The sequence below is a fragment of the Lampetra fluviatilis genome, chromosome 35, assembly GCF_964198595.1.
Source record: "Lampetra fluviatilis chromosome 35, kcLamFluv1.1, whole genome shotgun sequence".
Lineage (NCBI taxonomy): Eukaryota > Metazoa > Chordata > Hyperoartia > Petromyzontiformes > Petromyzontidae > Lampetra > Lampetra fluviatilis.
Window position 1 is genome coordinate 7,931,870 of NC_136309.1, and position 19,569 is coordinate 7,951,438.

At 48.0% G+C, this 19,569-nt stretch overlaps 1 protein-coding gene across 1 annotated transcript in view; it reads right to left on the bottom strand.

Moving 5' to 3' along the window:
• LOC144944667 (guanylyl cyclase C-like) overlaps positions 1-19,569 on the bottom strand; it is an 81,219-nt gene that overhangs the window by 36,527 nt on the left and 25,123 nt on the right. The window contains exons 8-11 of the mRNA XM_078873025.1: positions 12,653-12,794; positions 12,070-12,149; positions 10,942-11,029; positions 9,994-10,084 (exon numbers count right to left, since the gene is read on the bottom strand). Coding sequence (XP_078729151.1) covers positions 9,994-10,084; positions 10,942-11,029; positions 12,070-12,149; positions 12,653-12,794 — 401 coding nt within the window. The remainder of the gene's footprint in view (positions 1-9,993; positions 10,085-10,941; positions 11,030-12,069; positions 12,150-12,652; positions 12,795-19,569) is intronic.

The window sequence follows — 19,569 nt, forward strand, 5'->3', positions numbered from 1 at the left end:
GAAGACGAACAGTCGCAATAACTTCCTTTGTTATTGAGAAACCCATCAATTTCAGAGAGAGTCCTTTAGCTTGGCGACAAGATGGGCGTGAGGCCAAATTCGTGACTTTGTCCATTGTGAATTGAGAAGCAATGCAGTGAAAACGCCGAGTGGAATTAATTGAAGACTCTCCTCCCCCACCCCTCCCCCAATGTCACTACCATCTCTCTCCTCTCCCCCATGTCCTCTCCAAGCATCTCTCTCGACTGCCTCCTGACCTACATCCCGTCTCCCATGCTCCGACTTGAAAAACATTTGCGACTGACCATTTCCGAGAGGACGCTCTAATACTTACACGTCCGGTCGTCGAAACCACTCCGGTATCGTTTCGCGATGCTGCTGTGCTGTTCTCTACTCTTGCGCGTATGATGTGCTGCGGATATGCGTTCAGGAGCCACCGTTCCAATGTCGAGGTCTGCTGCTGGCCTACGATGAGAGGGCTTTCAAGGAGAGAGCTCGCGTAGCTTTTGGCCAATTCCACGAAGAGGCGTTTTTGTTTTTAATATGAAGCGAAATGGGTCCACGTGTGAGCCCCCTCTAGCCGCAAGAGGCCGCTAAGTTCACTGTAATATTGAAAAAATATATAAACACATGCTTGAATGGGAGGGGAGCATATCTTTACCCCCACAGTGACCTACTTGTTCAGATTTTTTTACATATTTGCCAGTGTTTACAATGAGACATATGGGAGCAGTGTCCTACGATTAGCAGATCATGAGGTCTGCGGTTCTGGAATCTGAAGCACAGGCAACAATTATGGAAGAAGACATTGTTTTTATGAATGGGCACACAGTGGTGCTATTAGGGATGGGGCGTGGGGTTGGCGCAGTGCTTAGCGTCACTGTGCAATGAACCCAGTGAGCAAAGTTCGATTTCCAGTCATGGTTAGTCACCATCTGCACCGGCGAGGTGACATCTGAACCGACGGGGTGACATCTGAACTGACGGGGTGACATCTGAACTGGTGGGGTGACATCTGAACTGGTGGGGTGACATCTGTACCGGTGGGGTGACTTCTGAACTGATGGGGTGACATCTGAACCAGGGGGGTGACATCTGAACCGACAGAGTGACATCTGAACTGGTGGGGTGACATCTGAACTGATGGGGTGACATCTGAACCGGTGGGGTGACATCTGAACTGATGGGGTGACATCTGAACCGGTGGGGTGACATCTGAACTGATGGGGTGACATCTGAACCAGGGGGGTGACATCTGAACCGACAGAGTGACATCTGAACTGGTGGGGTGACATCTGAACTGATGGGGTGACATCTGAACCAGGGGGGTGACATCTGAACCAGCGGGGTGACATCTGAACCGACGGGGTGACATCTGAACTGATGGGGTGACATCTGAATTGGTGGGGTGACATCTGAACTGGTGGGGTGACATCTGAACTGATAGGGTGACATCTGAACCAGGGGGGTGACATCTGAACCAGCGGGGTGACATCTGAACCGACGGGGTGACATCTGAACTGATGGGGTGACATCTGAATTGGTGGGGTGACATCTGAACTGATGGGGTGACATCTGAACTGGTGGGGTGACATCTGAACTGGTGGGGTGACATCTGAACTGATGGAGTGACATCTGAACCAGTGGAGTGACATCTGAACTGACGGGGTGACATCTGAACTGACGGGGTGACATCTGAACCGACAGGGTGACATCTGAACCGGGACATCCCTTCTTCACCAACTCATCACTGTACCAGCATGGTGGTGAAGTTTTGTCTCCTTGACTGACAGGCAGGGGGAGGGCCTTCATCCAGCAGTGGATTGTTATCACGAATAAACTGGTGTCAATCTAGATTTGTTGGAGCAGCTTGATGTATGAGAAGCACTCGCAAACATCAACAGAGGTGTTAAACTCTACTTGAGTGTGCTATCAATCAATAACTCTGCGAGTCCAACATTCAATATAAACACTAAAGCTTTCTCTGAGCCTTCCAAGGTCACGATATGAGTGAGATTAAGCCAACTGTTTCCATGATTACAGACCCTGTGACCATTAATTTTGTGGAGGCAAATTTGTTTTTTACAAGACTTCCTATGGTCTTCTAAAGCAGTGCTGCTGAACTTACTTTTTGGTTTGTTATTCCACGACACTCACTGTGCGAGCTGTCTCGATCTTCCCGGCACACCGTTTGCCCGACTGGCACTTTCCGCGACCGAGGGAGTTGAGAGGGGCCGGGGATAGGGGCTGATGGTTGATTGCTGCCGCACTGCTCCGAGACCAATGGAGAGGGGAGTGCGTGCAGGGGGTGCTGGATCGGGCCGCTGAACGGCACGGAGGAGGATAGCTCCTCCATCCTCGCTTGCAAACGGCGAGGTTCATTCCTCTCCGTATAATTCCAAAATACCACGGCACGCTCGGGACTTTGCTGTGGCGGCGACACGACGGTTTGTGAAGCACCACACCCAGCGGGTCTTCATGATGGGGTGTTTCTACTCGTTGTGTACTGCCGGGGGCCGCACGTCAGGGGCCGCACTACAGGCCACTAGGGGCAGCCAGTGGCCCACGGGCCTTGCAATGAAGAACACTGCACTACCTGAAATAAGCTATTCCGCAATGAAAATGTAAAAGGTAGAGGTGCAGCCCTGCAATGGCTTTCTCACGACCACTGTGGGCAGGAGGGCCTCGACTCGAAGGAGCTCGATAGAGGCCCCTCTAGTGAGTATTTGGCTGGCACGGATATTTTGGAGGGGGTGGGATTCCCCACACTTTACTCCACCGCACGAAACCTGCCGATCGACTAACTGTGGAATAACCTTTCATTCCGCTGGGTGGACAGGGGCGGTGGGGCGGGGGAATGTAAGAAACTTGCACAAATATTATTTTGTTCTTTCGATAAAGTCACGTAGAAAAATAATAATAGATCACGACGTTTCGATCGGTGGGGTGACATCTGATCCGGTGAAACGTCGTGATCTATTATTATTTTTCTACGTGACTTTACTGAAAGAACCAAAGAGTATGGATTGCTGCAGTCACGTAAGCTTCAAATCAAGATTGCACAAATGTTTCAACTGCCACATTGGGGATTGAACCGGTCACCGCTGGATTGAGCTGGCGACCGGTGGATTGAACCGGCAAACTCTGGATTGAACCGGTCACCACGGGATTGCAAGTCCATTATCCCTAGTACTACACCGTGGCAGGATACCAATTAAAATTGAATAATTAATGTATTTTTGTAAATGTAAAGAGGAATCTTAAATTGGCATATGACTGGGTCTCAATGAGATAAATCCAGGTACATAAAAAAAAATCACTTTATTTTCTACTTTTTTCCATTGCAGATAACCCGTTGCAAAACACACGGCAATTCTGTGGAGAGGCCGCGTCAAATTCTAAAGACGTCGATTGTTTAGCTCGGGACTGGTGCTCTTGACAGGCGCTATCTACGAGATAAGTCCTATCCTGTATTGGCACTGCTCTGAGAACGGCTGACTCACAATAAGAAGGTTATGAGTGCGTTTCCTGACTGGATCGGCGGCTCATTATCGCTCCGAGATTGTTAAACCCTTAACGTCCTTGACATAGATAGAACGGGCCCCGGCCATGGGAATGTATAATGCACTCCGCCGACACGGGACCCACCCAAGAAAGTGGAGAGGCCTGTCGCGTCACTGCTCGAGTTTGAGCGCGGAGACGATTTTTTTATTTTTTGGTTTAAAATAACTAGGGCAAAGAAATGGTGCACAGCGCAATGTCGCGTATCCAACTGTTGGGAATTGAGGTACGGGCGGAAATGTAAAAAGGTCCGATATGTGAACATCTATAGAATACAACAGTTACACTGCACTTGGTGTAGGCAGTCCATTGGTCAGGGCGGATATGCGACGGGCGGATGTGTGACATTCTGCTATGCGCAACATTGTTACTTTTATCCCTATGATAATTATCATGAACTAGCGGTTAGTACCCGGCGTTGCCCGGGCGAAAAAGGCAGACACACATGTAGTTACACACGCAAATCCATTGACACACACACATAGAGTTACACGCACAAATAGACTCACACATACATACATAGACTGAACAACAACCGCCATTCGCCACTAAGTGGTGGTGACGTCACGACAACGTTTGTGCCAGGCTACGTGCACCTTGAGGCCACGTGAAGTGTCGAACGCCCACTGGCAGGAGGTCACGGGGCAAACCCAGATGGCACAGGTCGATTGACTGAGGAGACTGGCTGATGCACCACCTGTGGCCCATACTGTGGCAACTTTCTGTGCTTTAGCCACCCGGCGCTCCGCTCGTTGTTGTGAGCGTCGCTCCTCCGCCCTCCGTTGTTGTTGGAGGGTGACTACCTCCAACTGCCCAGTAGCGTCCTTCAGGAGCCTCCTCCACAGAGGCCGATCTTGACACGGCTGGTACCAGTCATCCGCAAGTGGACTCAGCACCAAGTCCTCCTGTAGCACATCACTCCATGTCTTCTCCAGCCCGTGCCGCGCCCGTTTAGCCCCCTCGATCCGGCAGAACAAAAGCTGTTTAGGCATGCAGTGGCTGGCCATGCGGGCTACATGAGTCAGGCAACGCAGCCTTGCCTGCCGGAGGTCACTGATGGGACTGTGTCCAGATCTTTCAAGGATTTGTGAGCTCCTCACACAATGCAGCCTGGTTAAAGCCAGGATAGATCGTAGGCAGGTCATCCTAAATGTTTCTAACCGGCGAAGATGTTCCATTAGGGGGGTCCAAGTTTTGAAAGCATAGAGAAGGGAGGGAATGACCGTGGCCAAGAAGACCTGAAGCTTCGTATGAAGTGATAGACCAGGTAGCTTCCACACAGCGTCACCCAGGCAATGAAAAGATAATGCAGCTCGACTGATTCGGAGTGAGACCTTTGCTGTTAAACCGGAGCCGGTCATTAGCACACTGGCAAGGTATGGGAAACTCTCCACTGTCTCCACAACTGCCCCATCACAAATTGGGAGTTGTGGGGGTGGAGTGTCCGATGGTACAAAATAGGCAGGCAGGTGTTTAGTTTTGGTGGGGCTGATGGTAAGGCCCCACCTGTTGGTAGCAAGCTCCAGGTTTAGCAGCAGCACCTCGAACTCGTCCTCCGAGTGAGCAGAAATTAGCAGATCATCGGCATACATAACGTGGTTGAGCAATAGGGAGCGATCCCTTGACCGCACCCGGCCATCGATCAGCCTCCCATTGTATCTGTAGCAGATGGGAATTCTTCCACAGCCCCCAGCCGCTCGTCGGGCGCCCCCGGTGGGTCCTGCGGCGTCGGCATCTCCTCGTCCTCTCCCCCTGATGCCAGCTGGCCCGAGTCGTCGAGGTTATCCTCGCGGTCAATCCCGTGAGTCCGAAGAGTCTTCCTTGTATCCATGCCTGGAAGACTGTTTCACTTCTGACGCCAGTTGAAGTATTCGGAATGACGGCGGGAAACCACTTGACGGGTAGCACACTTTATTAAATCTTGTCTTTGCACAATAACACGTGTGGTCACTATTTCTCACACTACACACTCCACTTGACACGTGTGGTTACTACGGCTCACGCTGCACACTCACGCTACACGCTACACGCTGCACGCTCACAGCCACTCCAGCCCCGTAGCGTCCGTGGAGCCTCCAGACCCACCCCAGCTTGGGCGTGGGTCACGACCTCTGGGTCCCGCGGGCCGGCCCTCACACGGACGTTCGGCCCCGGGTCCCAAGGTCCCGCCTCTGAGCCACACAGGGCCCTGGTCCTCACAAGGACAGCGGGACTAGGTGCCTCAGGGCCCTATCTCTTCCTCCTCCGTCTTCTGTCTTCACTGGTCACCAACTCCCCGTGCGCCTGTGCGCACCGCCTTATATAGCCTCCGCTCCCGGGAGACGGAGCGTATGCGGACCGCGACGTGAGCACCCCCTTAGTTGACCAATCCCCACGCGCTGCCACACGATCCCCTCACTGTCAGCGCGCGTCACCGATACCCAGCCAATCACCGCCTCATAACCCATGACCCCGCGCTGACCCATGATCCTTCACCGTCAGCGCGCGTCACCAACACACACAGCCAATTACTACGCGCTGGCACACGATCCTTACCCCAGCGCGTATCACCACTGCACAGGCATTGAAGGCTTGACGAACTACGTGGTCCAAATATATGTAAAATAATGTGGGAGCCAGAGGACATCCCTGTTGCACCCTAAGGTGTAAAGGGAATGGCTCTGACTCACGGCCACGTAGTTAGACGCGGGGCCGCTCACCATCATGAAGGTCCTTAAGGATGGTGATGAGTGGGTCAGGGACTCGGAAAGCACGAAGAGCAACCCAGAGGCCAGGCCTACTGATGGTATCATTGGCCTTGAGCATAGTCAATAAAGCACACGCATGGACTAAGATGCACACATGGACCTACAGACACGCAAATAAATGGACTTACACTGACTAATATGGAGGCATGCACACACAGCGACTAACACACACGCACATATCGACTCACACACAAACACATCGACTCACACACACGTATGGACTCACACACACATAGACATCCACTTGAGATACACACACATGGAGTTACACCCACATATCGACGTACACACATACAGCGACTCACACATACATCGACTCACACACAGACATACGTGGACTCACACACATTGACGTAAACACACATGTACTTACACACACACATCGACTAAGACACACACACATGGACTTACACACACATACATAGACTGACCCACACATTGCCCTACACACACATACACATATGGACTGTGACACACAGACATGTACTTTAGATACACATGGATTAACAGGCACATAGACTCAGACACACGCATTGACTTACACACACACATCGAGTGAGACACACACATGTATGGACTTAGACACACATGTGGACTAACACACACACAGCGACTGATACGCACACAAATGGACTGACACACACACACTTGTACGTACACACACACATGGGGCGTTGTCCGTTTAAAAAAGACAGACACACACATGGACTTACAAACAGACATGGACCCACACACGTAGAAACCCATCGACTTACATGCACACAAACACATATGGACTCACACACACAGACATCGACTTTAGGGACACATGTAGTTTCTGCACACGAACATTATAATTGTAATATTAGGCAACGTATTAGTTTAATAATAGTAAACAATTAAGCAGAGTTGTTATGTGCACACAAATATTATCATTGTAATATTTGTAAACTTATTTGATTAATAATAGTAAACAATAAACCTCAGTTCTTAGCGAAAGATGCAATAAAATTGTACTTTACATTGGCGTGGTGACGCCTCGTCCCATGCAGAGCCCGCAGCCTCGCCTAGATTAGCAAGCCGGAGGAGGTGAGACATTGCCAGGCTGCTGGCTGGGCCGCTACCCCCCCCCACCATCCCCCCGCCCGAGGCAGAATAATACTATGTAAGTGCTTTAAAAATATTAAGTTAATATCTAAGAACTTTATAGCAGTAACTGCACACATTGGGGTGGTGGGGGGAAGAGGACATCACACTGTGAAGAGAAATCGGCAGCGTGATGTGGATATTTATTCCATGTTAAACGCGTAAAAGAAAATGTCCCCCGTGAGCTGGAGCGAACGCGCATGACTTGGCAGGGTCCGCCCCCCCCAACGCAATTGGCGTCACTTGGTACGGTCGATCTGGTGCAATAAGTAAATAATGAATAATAGAAACGGCACAAATGTGTTAATTATACTACTTTAAAGTTTACGGAAGGGAAAACGGAATAGCCTATTCCCACCACGGGACTTAGGGCGTGCCGGCTGGCAAATTATTTCGGTCTTAAACCCCACCGTCCGAGAGCCAAATCCCCCGCAAGCGCGAGCGCACGGAGACTTTTATATATAAGATATAATATAATAATTCCATGTTAATCCACATGGAATTATGTGGATTTAACTGCTGCTAGATGAAGGCCTCTCAACACGGTGCCAGTCGTGGATGTTGTCTGGCCATACTTTGCCACACTGGTCAATCGAGATTGGTGAAGGTAGTGAGCAGGAGCAGTTCAGATAGTTCAGGGCGCCACGGTGGCGAGATGTTAACAACCTCGCCTGGTATACAGGAGGTCGTGGCGTTCGATACCGACCCTGACGCCTGCTGTATATTTGGAGTTTGCGGTGTCTCTCTCTTTCGCCGTGGTCATGTGAATTTTTCTCCGGGTCCTCCGGTTTTCCCCTCCACATTTAGAAAGATGCTTTTCGAGTATTCGGCTGCTATAAATGTCCACATTATAAGCCACTTCACAAAGCTATCATTTGTGACCATGCCGCTTCTGAAAAAGAGCTATATAACTCAGTGGACCTTACCTGGTAAAAGACAAGTTAAATAGTCAATTACTACGAATGATAGCCATGGCCAGGAATCAAACTCAGGTTGCCAGATTCACGGCGCAGGACACACGCCATTGTGCTACAGTTGTTTTTCTTTTTTTTCCCTCTATAACATTTAAAACATTCCATGAGAAGCAGTACTGTCGTCCGCATTGTGAGGGTCACTTCATCGCGATTTGCTGCGTAATAAATGCCACACTCTCGCTCCGAGCGTGTCATTGCACTAATCCAGGGGTCATGAGAATTGTTTCATAAACCCAAGGGACGTACAACCAAGATAGCCTGGGAAAAAAAGACCGCCTAAACTAACGTTTTTGCATGTGGTGCAAAGATACAGAAGGCGATTCTCAGAACAAATGGACACGTTCTACAGCACAGTATTTATACTCTTTGGTTCTTTCGGTAAAGTTACGTAGGTATAAAATAAACTAAATCACGACGTTTCTGGCGCAACACACAGTATTTCCCTAAGATGAGTTATTTGAATGCATTGAAATGCTTTTCATTTGCAGATTAGTAAACGGATAAATAATTAAATTTAACACAAAGTTGGGACTGGCAAAGCACAGAGGATGCTGCTGCTGCTGTGGTTATAATGGTCAGTGCACTGGACCTGCAATCCAGAGGTTGCCAGTTCCATAGCATCTCTCGGTACGGAAGTGGAAGCAATAGACACGTTCCTAAAATCCACGCTTGGAAGAGGTGGCAGTACGCACACTTTACCCCACGACACGCGAATCTGCCTGTAACTTAACTGGGTTCTCGAGTGTAGTCGTGAATCAATGGTTTCAACTCGCAAAAAAAATCCAACCACGTTCAATTAATCTTTGTAGTATCAAGGAGGGATAGGGAATTGCTGCCCCTACTGGATGGATCAGGGGTCACTTGATGGTCACTTAGTGGATTCTCCTAGGTCACGTGATGGGATCTCAAAAGTAGTTCCGCAAAAGCCACTTCTGCCAGCCGTTCTCTAACATTAGAGGGTTGCACTGCTGTGCAAGGGTCCTCGTGACATGCCGATAGCACAACTGGGGAAAAATTGGGGAAAATTTTTTTTGTTATAAACGGTGATACGAGTACTATTAAGCCATGGCATCTGCAATAATGGGTTACAATTGTAACTTGCACAGTTTTTGTTCACTCGGTAAATCGCAGACAGCCTCTAGAACCAGTGTCAACAATTGTCGAAGCTCTGTGGTGCTACAATGGGATCTTTGGCCAATTCTATTCATGAGCGTTTAATGCTGAACCTAAATAAACTTTTTTTTATTTTACCAGGTAAAACCCACTGAGCTGTATAGTTCTTTGTCAGAAGCGACCTGGCCACAAATGATAGCTCAAACTTAATGGCGTATCACGTGGAAATTTATAGCAGCCCAAATACTATAAACACGTGATGTTCATTCTAAATGTGGAGGGAAAAACCGGAGGACCCAGAGAAAATTCCACGCAACCACAGGGAGAAAGACACCGCAAAGTCCAAATATACAGCAGGCGTCAGGGTCAGGATCGAACCCACGAACCTCCTGCATAGGCGAAGGAGTTAACATCTCCTCGCCACCGTGGTGCCCCTTACCGAGTGGGCCCTGTGTCCTCGCCGCCTGCGTTACCTCCAGAGCAGAAGGAAGCCCAGAATGAGCACGATGAAGATGATGCTGATGGCAAAGAGCGCAATAATCGTGGCGTGATTCTCCTTCCGCTCTGCGAAATAAAACAAAACGAAGTCACTTGCATCTTTTCGTGACGAATTATTAGTGTGCGAGGATAGCGCTTGACGTTTTTTTGTTTATTTGTTTATGAAATGTAAAAAACAATGCGGACAGGTTTCTTAAAACCACTCCCCCCACCACCCCACTGCCCCCACCGCCACCTCTGCCCACTCAGCAGTGGATATGCGTACGTCACAGTCGATTGGCAGGTCCGCGTGTGGGTGGGGTAAAGTGTGTTCGTTCTCTCCCACCTCTTCCAAGACGACTGGCCAGCATGTAAAAAGGAGGCCAAAAAATGCCCTCTCAGAGGGGCTCTCCTCTAGAGCTCCTTCCAGCGGAGGCCACTTTCACTGGCAGTGGAGTGAGCAAGCGATTGCAGGGTTGCACCTTTACATTTGTACGCACTGGCGGCACACCGGTGCAGCATAATACACCGGCCCTCATGAAACAGTCTGAAATCTAAAATTTGAATGGAGATTCGTCTTCCGACTGCTTCAAGAAACTTATTTTGATGCACCACCACCCACCCTGCAAGATTTTCTGACCGAGGGTTGCGAATCGTGGGAAAATAAGTAATGATTGTGAAAAATTAGCTTTTTTGTTTGTTATGCCGCTCACCGGCATACCGCCAATACGTTTATTCGCTTATTAATTGTGAATCAAGTACTCTGCAACAGTGCAAAACAAGTGAGTAAACATAGCTTTTTTAATTACCTCCATTCTGACAAAAATATATATTACCGTGTGTGTTTTAATAATGATTGTTAGTACGATTTATGATTTCTCACGCAATATTTCACCATTACACATCGCTGCGTATCGCTTCGATGGCCACACGTGCGGCTGTACCTGGGATATCGGTCGGGAGGGTGAAGTTGAGGTTGGAGACTTCTCTGAACGTGTTTTTCCAAGTGTCGTACTGCCACACCACGTGGAACTGCACGCAAAGTATAATACCGTTAGTTGAAAGCGTGTTGCGATCACGATCAATCTATGTGTTCATTTGTTACACGGAAAGTCCCATTTGTGCCAGTCACCCAGCTGGTTTGCAAGGGAGATCCGTGGTGCTGTCAGCACATAACAATAGCGACAACGTCAGGGTGGTCTATAGGGAGGAACAGAAAACGTCCGAAACGGGACGCGTCAGAGGTACAGGGAAATAAATAATGGCTTTATAATTGCATCATTTAAAAAATGAAGTCACATATTACACAAAAAACGAACAATACATTTTTGTCAAGATATTAACGAAACTGTACGTATGCATTTTAAACTTCTTTTGCACCGTGCTAAATTATGATTTCATTAAATGCCCCCTCTGAGTTTGTACAGTCGCAGCAGCAAACATGGCGAGCGCGGTGAAGCAACTGTGGCAGAGGCGCAGCCCTGCAATTGCCCCCTCTCCTCCCCCGCGTCACCGCCGGCGGAAGGCCCTCCACTCGAGGGAGCTCGAGAGAGAGAGGGCATTTGAGCAACTCCTCCAAGCTGCCCAAACTTTCTTTGAAGAGCTGCGAGCACCCACACTTTACCCCACCACACGTGACCTGTGCCCATCTGTACACAAACACCGCGGTCTAGCCATTTATGTATTTATGTATGCTACTGTTGCTGATTGGACGTTGACAACTTTCTTAAAACCACTACACCCCCCCCTGCCCCCCACGAGATAATAATTTACAGCCTCTGGCCAATCCACTGCTGGATGAAGACCCCCTCCCCTCTACGCTGTTGTCAGTCACAGAGGCTGACTGGCCATTCTTCACCACGCTGGTCAACGCAGGGTGATGTAAGGGCAGCACCAGTTCAGACATCACTCGCCACTCATGTTAGCCGTTGCTGCGAACTGAACTCGGGACCGGGGTGGCTTTGTAGCGCAGCGCGCTAACCGCTGCGCCACCGCTCCACCCAGGGAGCAGGCAAGGTTTTGCTTGAGGGTGACTTCCGCGTGAGTTATTCTGGATGAATGGGGTGAATTGCCTTGTTGTTGTGAAGATAGAGGACCTCCAACTCCCCTTCGCTGTCACCATTCTCATCGATGTGCACCATCCTGTCCTTTCCTGCCCAACAGAACAGAGTAGCTCATTGTCACACCGGTGAAATTCACAGTAAGCTGATGCACTGACGCCCTATGCCCTTTAAAATTCCACAGTTCACAATCGCAGGCTATTAGTAATGCAGTATTCCATCGTGACTCTTTGGTTCTTTCGGTAAAGTCACGTAGGTGAAAAAAATATAAATAAATAAATCACGACGTTTCGATTGCAACACAAGCAATCATCATCGGGTGTCACAACCATAGCAAGAAACGTCGTGATTTATTTATTTCTATTTTTTATTTTTATTTTTTCACCTACGTGACTTTACCGAAAGAACCAAAGAGTATGGATCCTTGCAGTCACGAAAACTTCAAATCTAGAATATTCCATCGTTATTCACGAACTTGTTATCCACGAATCGCATTTGGAATTCTACACGGCTGCCCTGAGCCACAGTGGTGGACATTTGAAATTATTATTATCATACGGCACACAGTTTTGAGGGCAGCCCCAAAGAGCCTGACCTATGTAGTTTTTCCCACGCATTGTTGTGGCGTCTGTGCTGGAGCAAGTGAAGGTGCCGTCTTGAAGACTTCTCTTCAAGAAATCTCCGTATATCAGCATCGTTTCGTAGTACGCCTCTGCAAACTTATTCACATGGGGTATCTGTAAAGCAAACAAAAAAAAATATCCTGACGAGGCTCGTTGTAATTACTGGCGACACGTCGCACTCGAATTGTAAATGTTGTGGGTTTACTCTCCAATACACCAGTGTGCTGTACTGGTAACGAATTGGCATGTTTTTTGTTTACGTGACAACCCTTACTTACTCTTTGGTTCTGTCGGTAAAGTCACGTGGATAGAAAAAAAATATATCACGACGTTTCGATCGCAACACTAGCAATTGTCATCAGGTGGGACAACCACAGCAAGAAAAAACTGCTGAAGTAGGCGAGAAATCTGCCGTGGCACTAGGTTATATAGTGTAGTGTGTAGTGTATAGTGTAGTGTATAGTGTAGTGTATAGTGTAGTGTATAGTGTAGTGTATAGTGTAGTGTATAGTAGGCCTCGGCCGTAGGGGGGGAGAGAGAAGGGGGGGGGGGGAGAGGCGGGGCAGAAAGTGGACCCCGCAGCAGCACCCGGGTCACTGGAGTAAAGTGGGCCACCTTACTTAATTGGATACGTCGGGTGGTGGCGGGTTTAACGACACATTTATATTTACGCGATCGATCCCAGAAAAAAACCTCTATTATGCAAAAAAAAAATTGGCTTCCGCTCTCCTTTGTACGTTTGTGTCATATCACTGTTCTTTGTGTTGAGTTTGTTCTCTTCTTGGTTCTTTTGGTAAAGTCACGTAGAAGGAAAAAAAAATAATAATAATAATTCTCACGACGTTTCGGCTACAACGCAAGCAGCCGTCCTCAGGTGAAGAAAGAAACACCACCAAGCTTGTAGCGTATATTTAAGCTGGGTTGGAGGTGGAAGAAGAGCGCCTTGACAAAATAATTTGCATATCAAGAGGAATTTAGCATATTTATGGGAAATGCGTAGGAGGTGGGCAAGGGGGTTTCAAAGTCATATTATGCCCATGCATTATGCAGGATTAGCAGCATCAAAGGGTTAGGGTAGGGGGTAGCATTAACAAAGGGAGGGAATGTTAATAGTATGTAGAAGCAACGAAACATGTCAATGGGAGAGTGGTGGCAGGAGACCCGCAGCGGAGCAAATAATCCATTCCCTGTGGAGAACACAAGATACACAGTCAATGCCAGTGAGTGGACTGCGGTCTGAAAGTCACCGTAAACGTGAACAACAATCAGTTAAGATCCGAAATGGTTTATTACGTCCTTCCAATGATTGCTGAGCCAGAATCCATCTTCTCGGTTGAAACTGTCTCTGTGTTTGTATATGTGGATCGCCTCATGAACGAATCTCTCATGGTAGCCATATGGCTTGCAGAGAACCTCTGTCTTGGAGAAGTCAGTGTCATGTGAGCCCACTGAATTGTAACAGTGATCTGCCACGGCTGAGGTGTTTGTCCTACCGTGTTTCAGGTCTGCTTTATGTTCACGGATGCGGTCCGAGACATGTCGTTTGGTTTCTCCAATGTAACTGCTACCACATAGGCAACTTAGTTTGTAGACGCCAGGGTACTGTATGTCTGGAACCACATCATTTACAGATGGGACCAGATCACGGATGTTATTTACTGTGTTGAATCGGACCTGGATCTTGTGCTTAATCAGGATTTTGGAGATCTTTTTTGTGACCCCAGCAATGTAGGGTAAGGTGATGGTTTTTGAAAGGCTCCTCAACAGGATCCTTCTTGATGGTTGGAGTGATGGCTTTGCGGATTTTGTAGTCGGAGTAACCATTAGCCTTCAGAGCTTGGCGTATGTGTTTGAGTTCACTGGCAATGTGTTCCTGGTCTGAGATGCATTGGGCTCTATGGTATAGAGTCTTGATGAGGGAGTTCTTCTGAGATGGATGGTGGTGGGAATCCGGTTTTAGGTAAGCATCCGTATGGGATTCCCACCACCATCCATCTCAGAGAACTCCCTCATCAAGACTCTATACCATAGAGCCCATATGTCTCGGACCGCATCGGTGAACATAAAGCAGACCTGAAACACGGTAGGACAAACACCTCAGCCGTGGCAGATCACTGTTACAATTCAGGGGGCTCACATGACATTGACTTCTCCAAGACAGAGGTTCTCTGCAAGCCATATGGCTACCATGAGAGAGTCGTTCATGAGGCGATCCACATATACAAACACAGAGACAATTTCAACCGAGAAGATGGATTCTGGCTCAGCAATCATTGGAAGGTCGTAATAAACCATTTCGCATCTTAACTGATTGTTGTTCACGTTTACGGTGACTTTCAGACCGCAGTCCACTCACTGGCATTGACTGTGTATCTTGTGTTCTCCACAGGGAATGGATTATTTGCTCTGCTGCGGGTCTCCTTTCACCGCTCTCCCATTGACACGTTTCGTTGCTTCTACATACTATTAACATTCCCTCCCTTTGTTAATGCTACCCCCTACCCCCTCCCTTTGATGCTGCTAATCCTGCATAATGCATGGGCATAATATGACTTTGAAACCCCCCCCGCCCACTTCCTACGCATTTCCCATAAATATGCTAAATTCCTCTTGATATGCAAATTATTTTGTCAAGGCGCTCTTCTTCCACCTCCAACCCCGCTTAAATATACGCTCCAAGCTTGGTGGTGTTTCATTCTTCACCTGAGGACGGCTGCTTGCGTTGTGGCCGAAACGTCGTGAGAATTATTTAATTATGTTTTATTATTATTATTTTATTATTTTCCTTCTACGTGACTTTACCGAAAGAACCAAGAAGATGAATCCCTGCAGTCACGAAAGCTTTAAATCGAAATTGAGTTTGTTCTCCTTCACCCGTACCTCCAATTACCATGGTTGGCTTCGAATGGTGCGAAATAAGTTCAACGTACATACGGGTGCAATGTTTCCCTCCACGTGCTAGGAGCTTCTTCGAGAGATTAAGGAATCCCAACTGGAATCTCAAGTCACTGACGAAACTCCCAGCACGTGGAGGTAAATATCAGACGTCATCACGAAACTACACGTGGTGCAACAACCGCGACAAACCTTCGTGGTAAATTATACCGTGTAGGTAATTCTAATGATTGATTTTCACTATTTATCTGCAATTCCATTCACTTGCGTTTTAACTTAAACATTGTAGCGTCAGAATATGCAACTTTAAACGTTGTTAGGTTTAATGTTCGTTGATGATTGACAGGCATTGTTCTAATCAACTACTTTTAAAATAAAATAAAAATTGCTATTTCATAAGTTCCCACTGAGAACGTTTTCTGAAAGTTTTGTATGTACGTATACAATTTTACTAAACTTTTTTTTTTATTTTACCAGTTAAGGCCCACTGAGCTATATAGCTCTTTTTCAGTAGAGACCTGGCCGCAAGTGATAGCTGAACGAAGTGGCTTATCATCACGTGGATATTTATAGCAGCCAAATACTCTAAACGCATGTTGATTCTAAATGCGGAGGGACAATCCGGAGGACCCGAAGAAAAATCCACGCGACCACGGGGAGAGAGGCATGCAAACTTCAAAAATATACATCAGGATCGGGATCGAAACCACGGCCTCCTGTATACCAGGCGACGGAGTTTACATATACAATCCGATATTATTGGCAAATGTCTGACGAGCAAGCTTGGTTTACGGTCATAACACACACCTTCAAATCGGATCGCACGTATTTGAGCAGCTCGCTCGCCTCTCAGTTCACTGCCCTTTGACCCTTGCGGGAATCATCGTCTTTGGCTGCTGAGCAACCTGGCGCTGAAGGGCACTCTTCAATCGCGTGTTGGTCAAGCCCTGGGTCTCATTATGAAGATGGAGGAATATTGAGGTTGTGCTGCTGCCAGAGTGCAATCCAAGCCATGGTGTGTGTTTTAAGAAATATGATAAAAATAATGATGCATAGAGGGTGGAGTAGTGGGAGAGTGGTGAGTAAAGGATACAGGCGCAGGCCTGCAATTGCTTATTAATGTCACTGCTGCCGGAAGGGCCTCCACTAGAGGGAGATCAACAGTTTCAAACTGCGGATCCCAGTTTTCAAAACGTACGAGCGAAACAAAACTTAGACATCCAATCCTCATATTTGCAATAAAAAGTAGCGTTTTTCTTTTACCATTTTAAATCGTAAAAAAATGCATATTGCACTTTGAAGTCAATGGCAGTTCGCGGAATGTATACTGTGTTGCTTTAACGTCGGGGGGGAAACCTCTTCTTCTTATTATTTTTGCTGCAACAGCCTTATCTCCCGCACACATGTGCTTCAAAGAAGGCCGTTTTTGTGCAGCGGCAGTCCGCCCCCAATGAATAATCGTCCCAAAGAAACGAGCTACCACAGGAAGGTCACTCCTCCCAGACTCCCGCACTCCAAAATAACCACGGCTTTTCCCATGGGCCTCCTCGAAGCTTATGAATGTGTACTTTACTTTTATAAAAGCATTTTTTTACTTTTACAATGCTTCCTCAACCCGTCAACCCCCCCTCCCCTCCCAAACCATACCAAAGCCATTCCCCTCACCAAGTCAAAGCAAGGTCGATGCCTAAGTGGGTACAGTAAAAGTCCTCATGCTTGTCAGATGATGTACGAGGGGCATGGAGGGCGGCTTTTACAACGGCTTTGTGGAATCGACCGAGCAGCAGTGGGTGGACACTTGCCAATCGGGAGAATTCGCCCCAGCTATTAAAAATACAATCGTACTCGATTGGCGAAGTGCCCGAAACACGTTTGAAATGTTCTCTTGATGCCACCAAAGAACGTTGAAATTCCCACGCCATTGCATTGATGCCCACAATTTCAAAGGACGAATGCAAGATGAGTTGACTGCTTAACCGTTGCATTTGATGTTATATATTGCACCAGAGGAGGAGTATAAGTCTCCACATACTAAGATCACGAGTTTAAATCTAGGTCGAGGTAAAACAAAAAGCAAGCTGTAACTGTCCCAGGGGGAGCTCGCAAAATGAGTTCCACATGCCGAAAATCGGTAGATGGGAATCGTCGACAGTGGTGGTCTTACGGAAGTGACCCTCTAAGTCTTTTGAACGTGAAATCTCCACCGCTCGCTTGAGAGATGGCAGTGGATGCGAACACACACAGAGCCAGCGCTCGAGTGTGGAAACCCCAAGCGGACGTAGCGATAACCTACGTCTACCCCATGGTCTTTAAAAGGGGTGCAGTGACATGGCCCGGCGGTGGTGCTGTTCCCCGAATGTTGCAGAAGTTCACGGTTCGAATCCAGCAGCCCCCCCTCCCCCCCCCCACACTGATTATAACTGCGAGCGCAATAATCGGAACAATACTACGCACCGTCCGCTTCACTCGCAGCGGACGTTAAAGATTTCGTAATGCAAATTCGCAAGGTGCAGGCCATCGCGTGCCGGCGTCGCGTTCCCAAAATTTGACAACAACAAAAAAAGAACTCCGCAAATCACTCATCAGAATAAGCACTCGCATAGGATGATATATAGGACCACAGGCCCCTGCTGTGGAGAGAGAAAGAAAAGCTTGGTAGAACCCTTCAGAAAGATAGGCTTGAGGCCCGGGCAAGGCATTTCCAGGGTAGACAAGCTTGGACAAACAATCCAGGGAGAATGGTTCACTGCGGCCGGAGCTTTGACTTTTTATCGCGAGGCCACGAATTGAGAGAATCCCGCCCGACGTGCACTGCACCAGTTTCGCCGTCTTGCACGCTTTACAATCATGATATTTATCCAGACCGCGCTGGAGGAATCCGATGAGCTACAAATATCTCTTTTCACAGACGTCCAGTCGGGGCGGGTGACAACGTTACAACTGGCAACAGACAATGCAAGCACGATAGCAGTGCCAAGTACAAAAAAAGGTAAACAAATCACCCCAAAAAACATGCAAATTAAACTAACCAGGCAAAGCCCACTGAGGCTTTCAGCAGTAGGCCGTAGCCAATCAATTACGGCCACTGTGTTTCTATTTGGATGTCACATGGGGAGGGGGGGGGAAACGAGCCTCTTCCCATGCGGTGGGGCTCCAGAAGGAAGAGGATGGGGGGGGGTGCCCGGGGGAGAGGGGGTGCCTGGGGGGGCAGGGACGGGGTGGGGGGGTGGGGCATGGCACGCTCTGGATGTCGGAGTCTTTATCGCCGGAGCTCTTGGCGCCGTCTCACCAGCGCGGACGTGCACACAGGAAGGCGACGCGTGCACACGCATTGGGGGGGGGGGCTCGTCCTTGTGCCACTACTAAGTTCCGTGTAGGAACTTTTGTGGGTTTTTTTATTGCAGAAATTCATCCGACCGTCGATATTTCAACAACGTTTTTTGTGATGCTGCTGCCGCTGCTGCTGACAAAACACACGGCAGTGTTTGGTCAGTGTTGTTGTTGTATTTTTCATAATCAACGATTTTTGGGTTTAGATCGCGTTATTTATAAATGTGTCGTAACCCTCCACCACCCGACACGGCCAATCAGTAAAAAAAGTGTCACGTTGACAAAAGACAAATAGTTCACTGCTTTAGCCCACCGGTGTGTTGAAGCGTGAAACCACAACATTTACAATTTGAGTACGACGTTTCGCTGGTAATTGCATCCAGCATCATCGGGCAATTCGCCAGAATGGTGAGGCTCTGCTGTGTCTCCCGTTCTTATATAGAGCAGCAGCAGGGTGACGTCATCATTAACTCATCAGGTGCAAAGATTTGAGGGGGGGGGGTTATTGTAATTATATACTTGATTAGTAATAAGGCTATTGTTACGATGCGAGTTGTAGATTAGTAATCATTTGGAATGTGTTCTATTGTGATTATGCTACATTAATAATCAGTTAGTGCTTGTTTCCCTTATAAGGAATTGTAATGCATCTTATTTAATAATA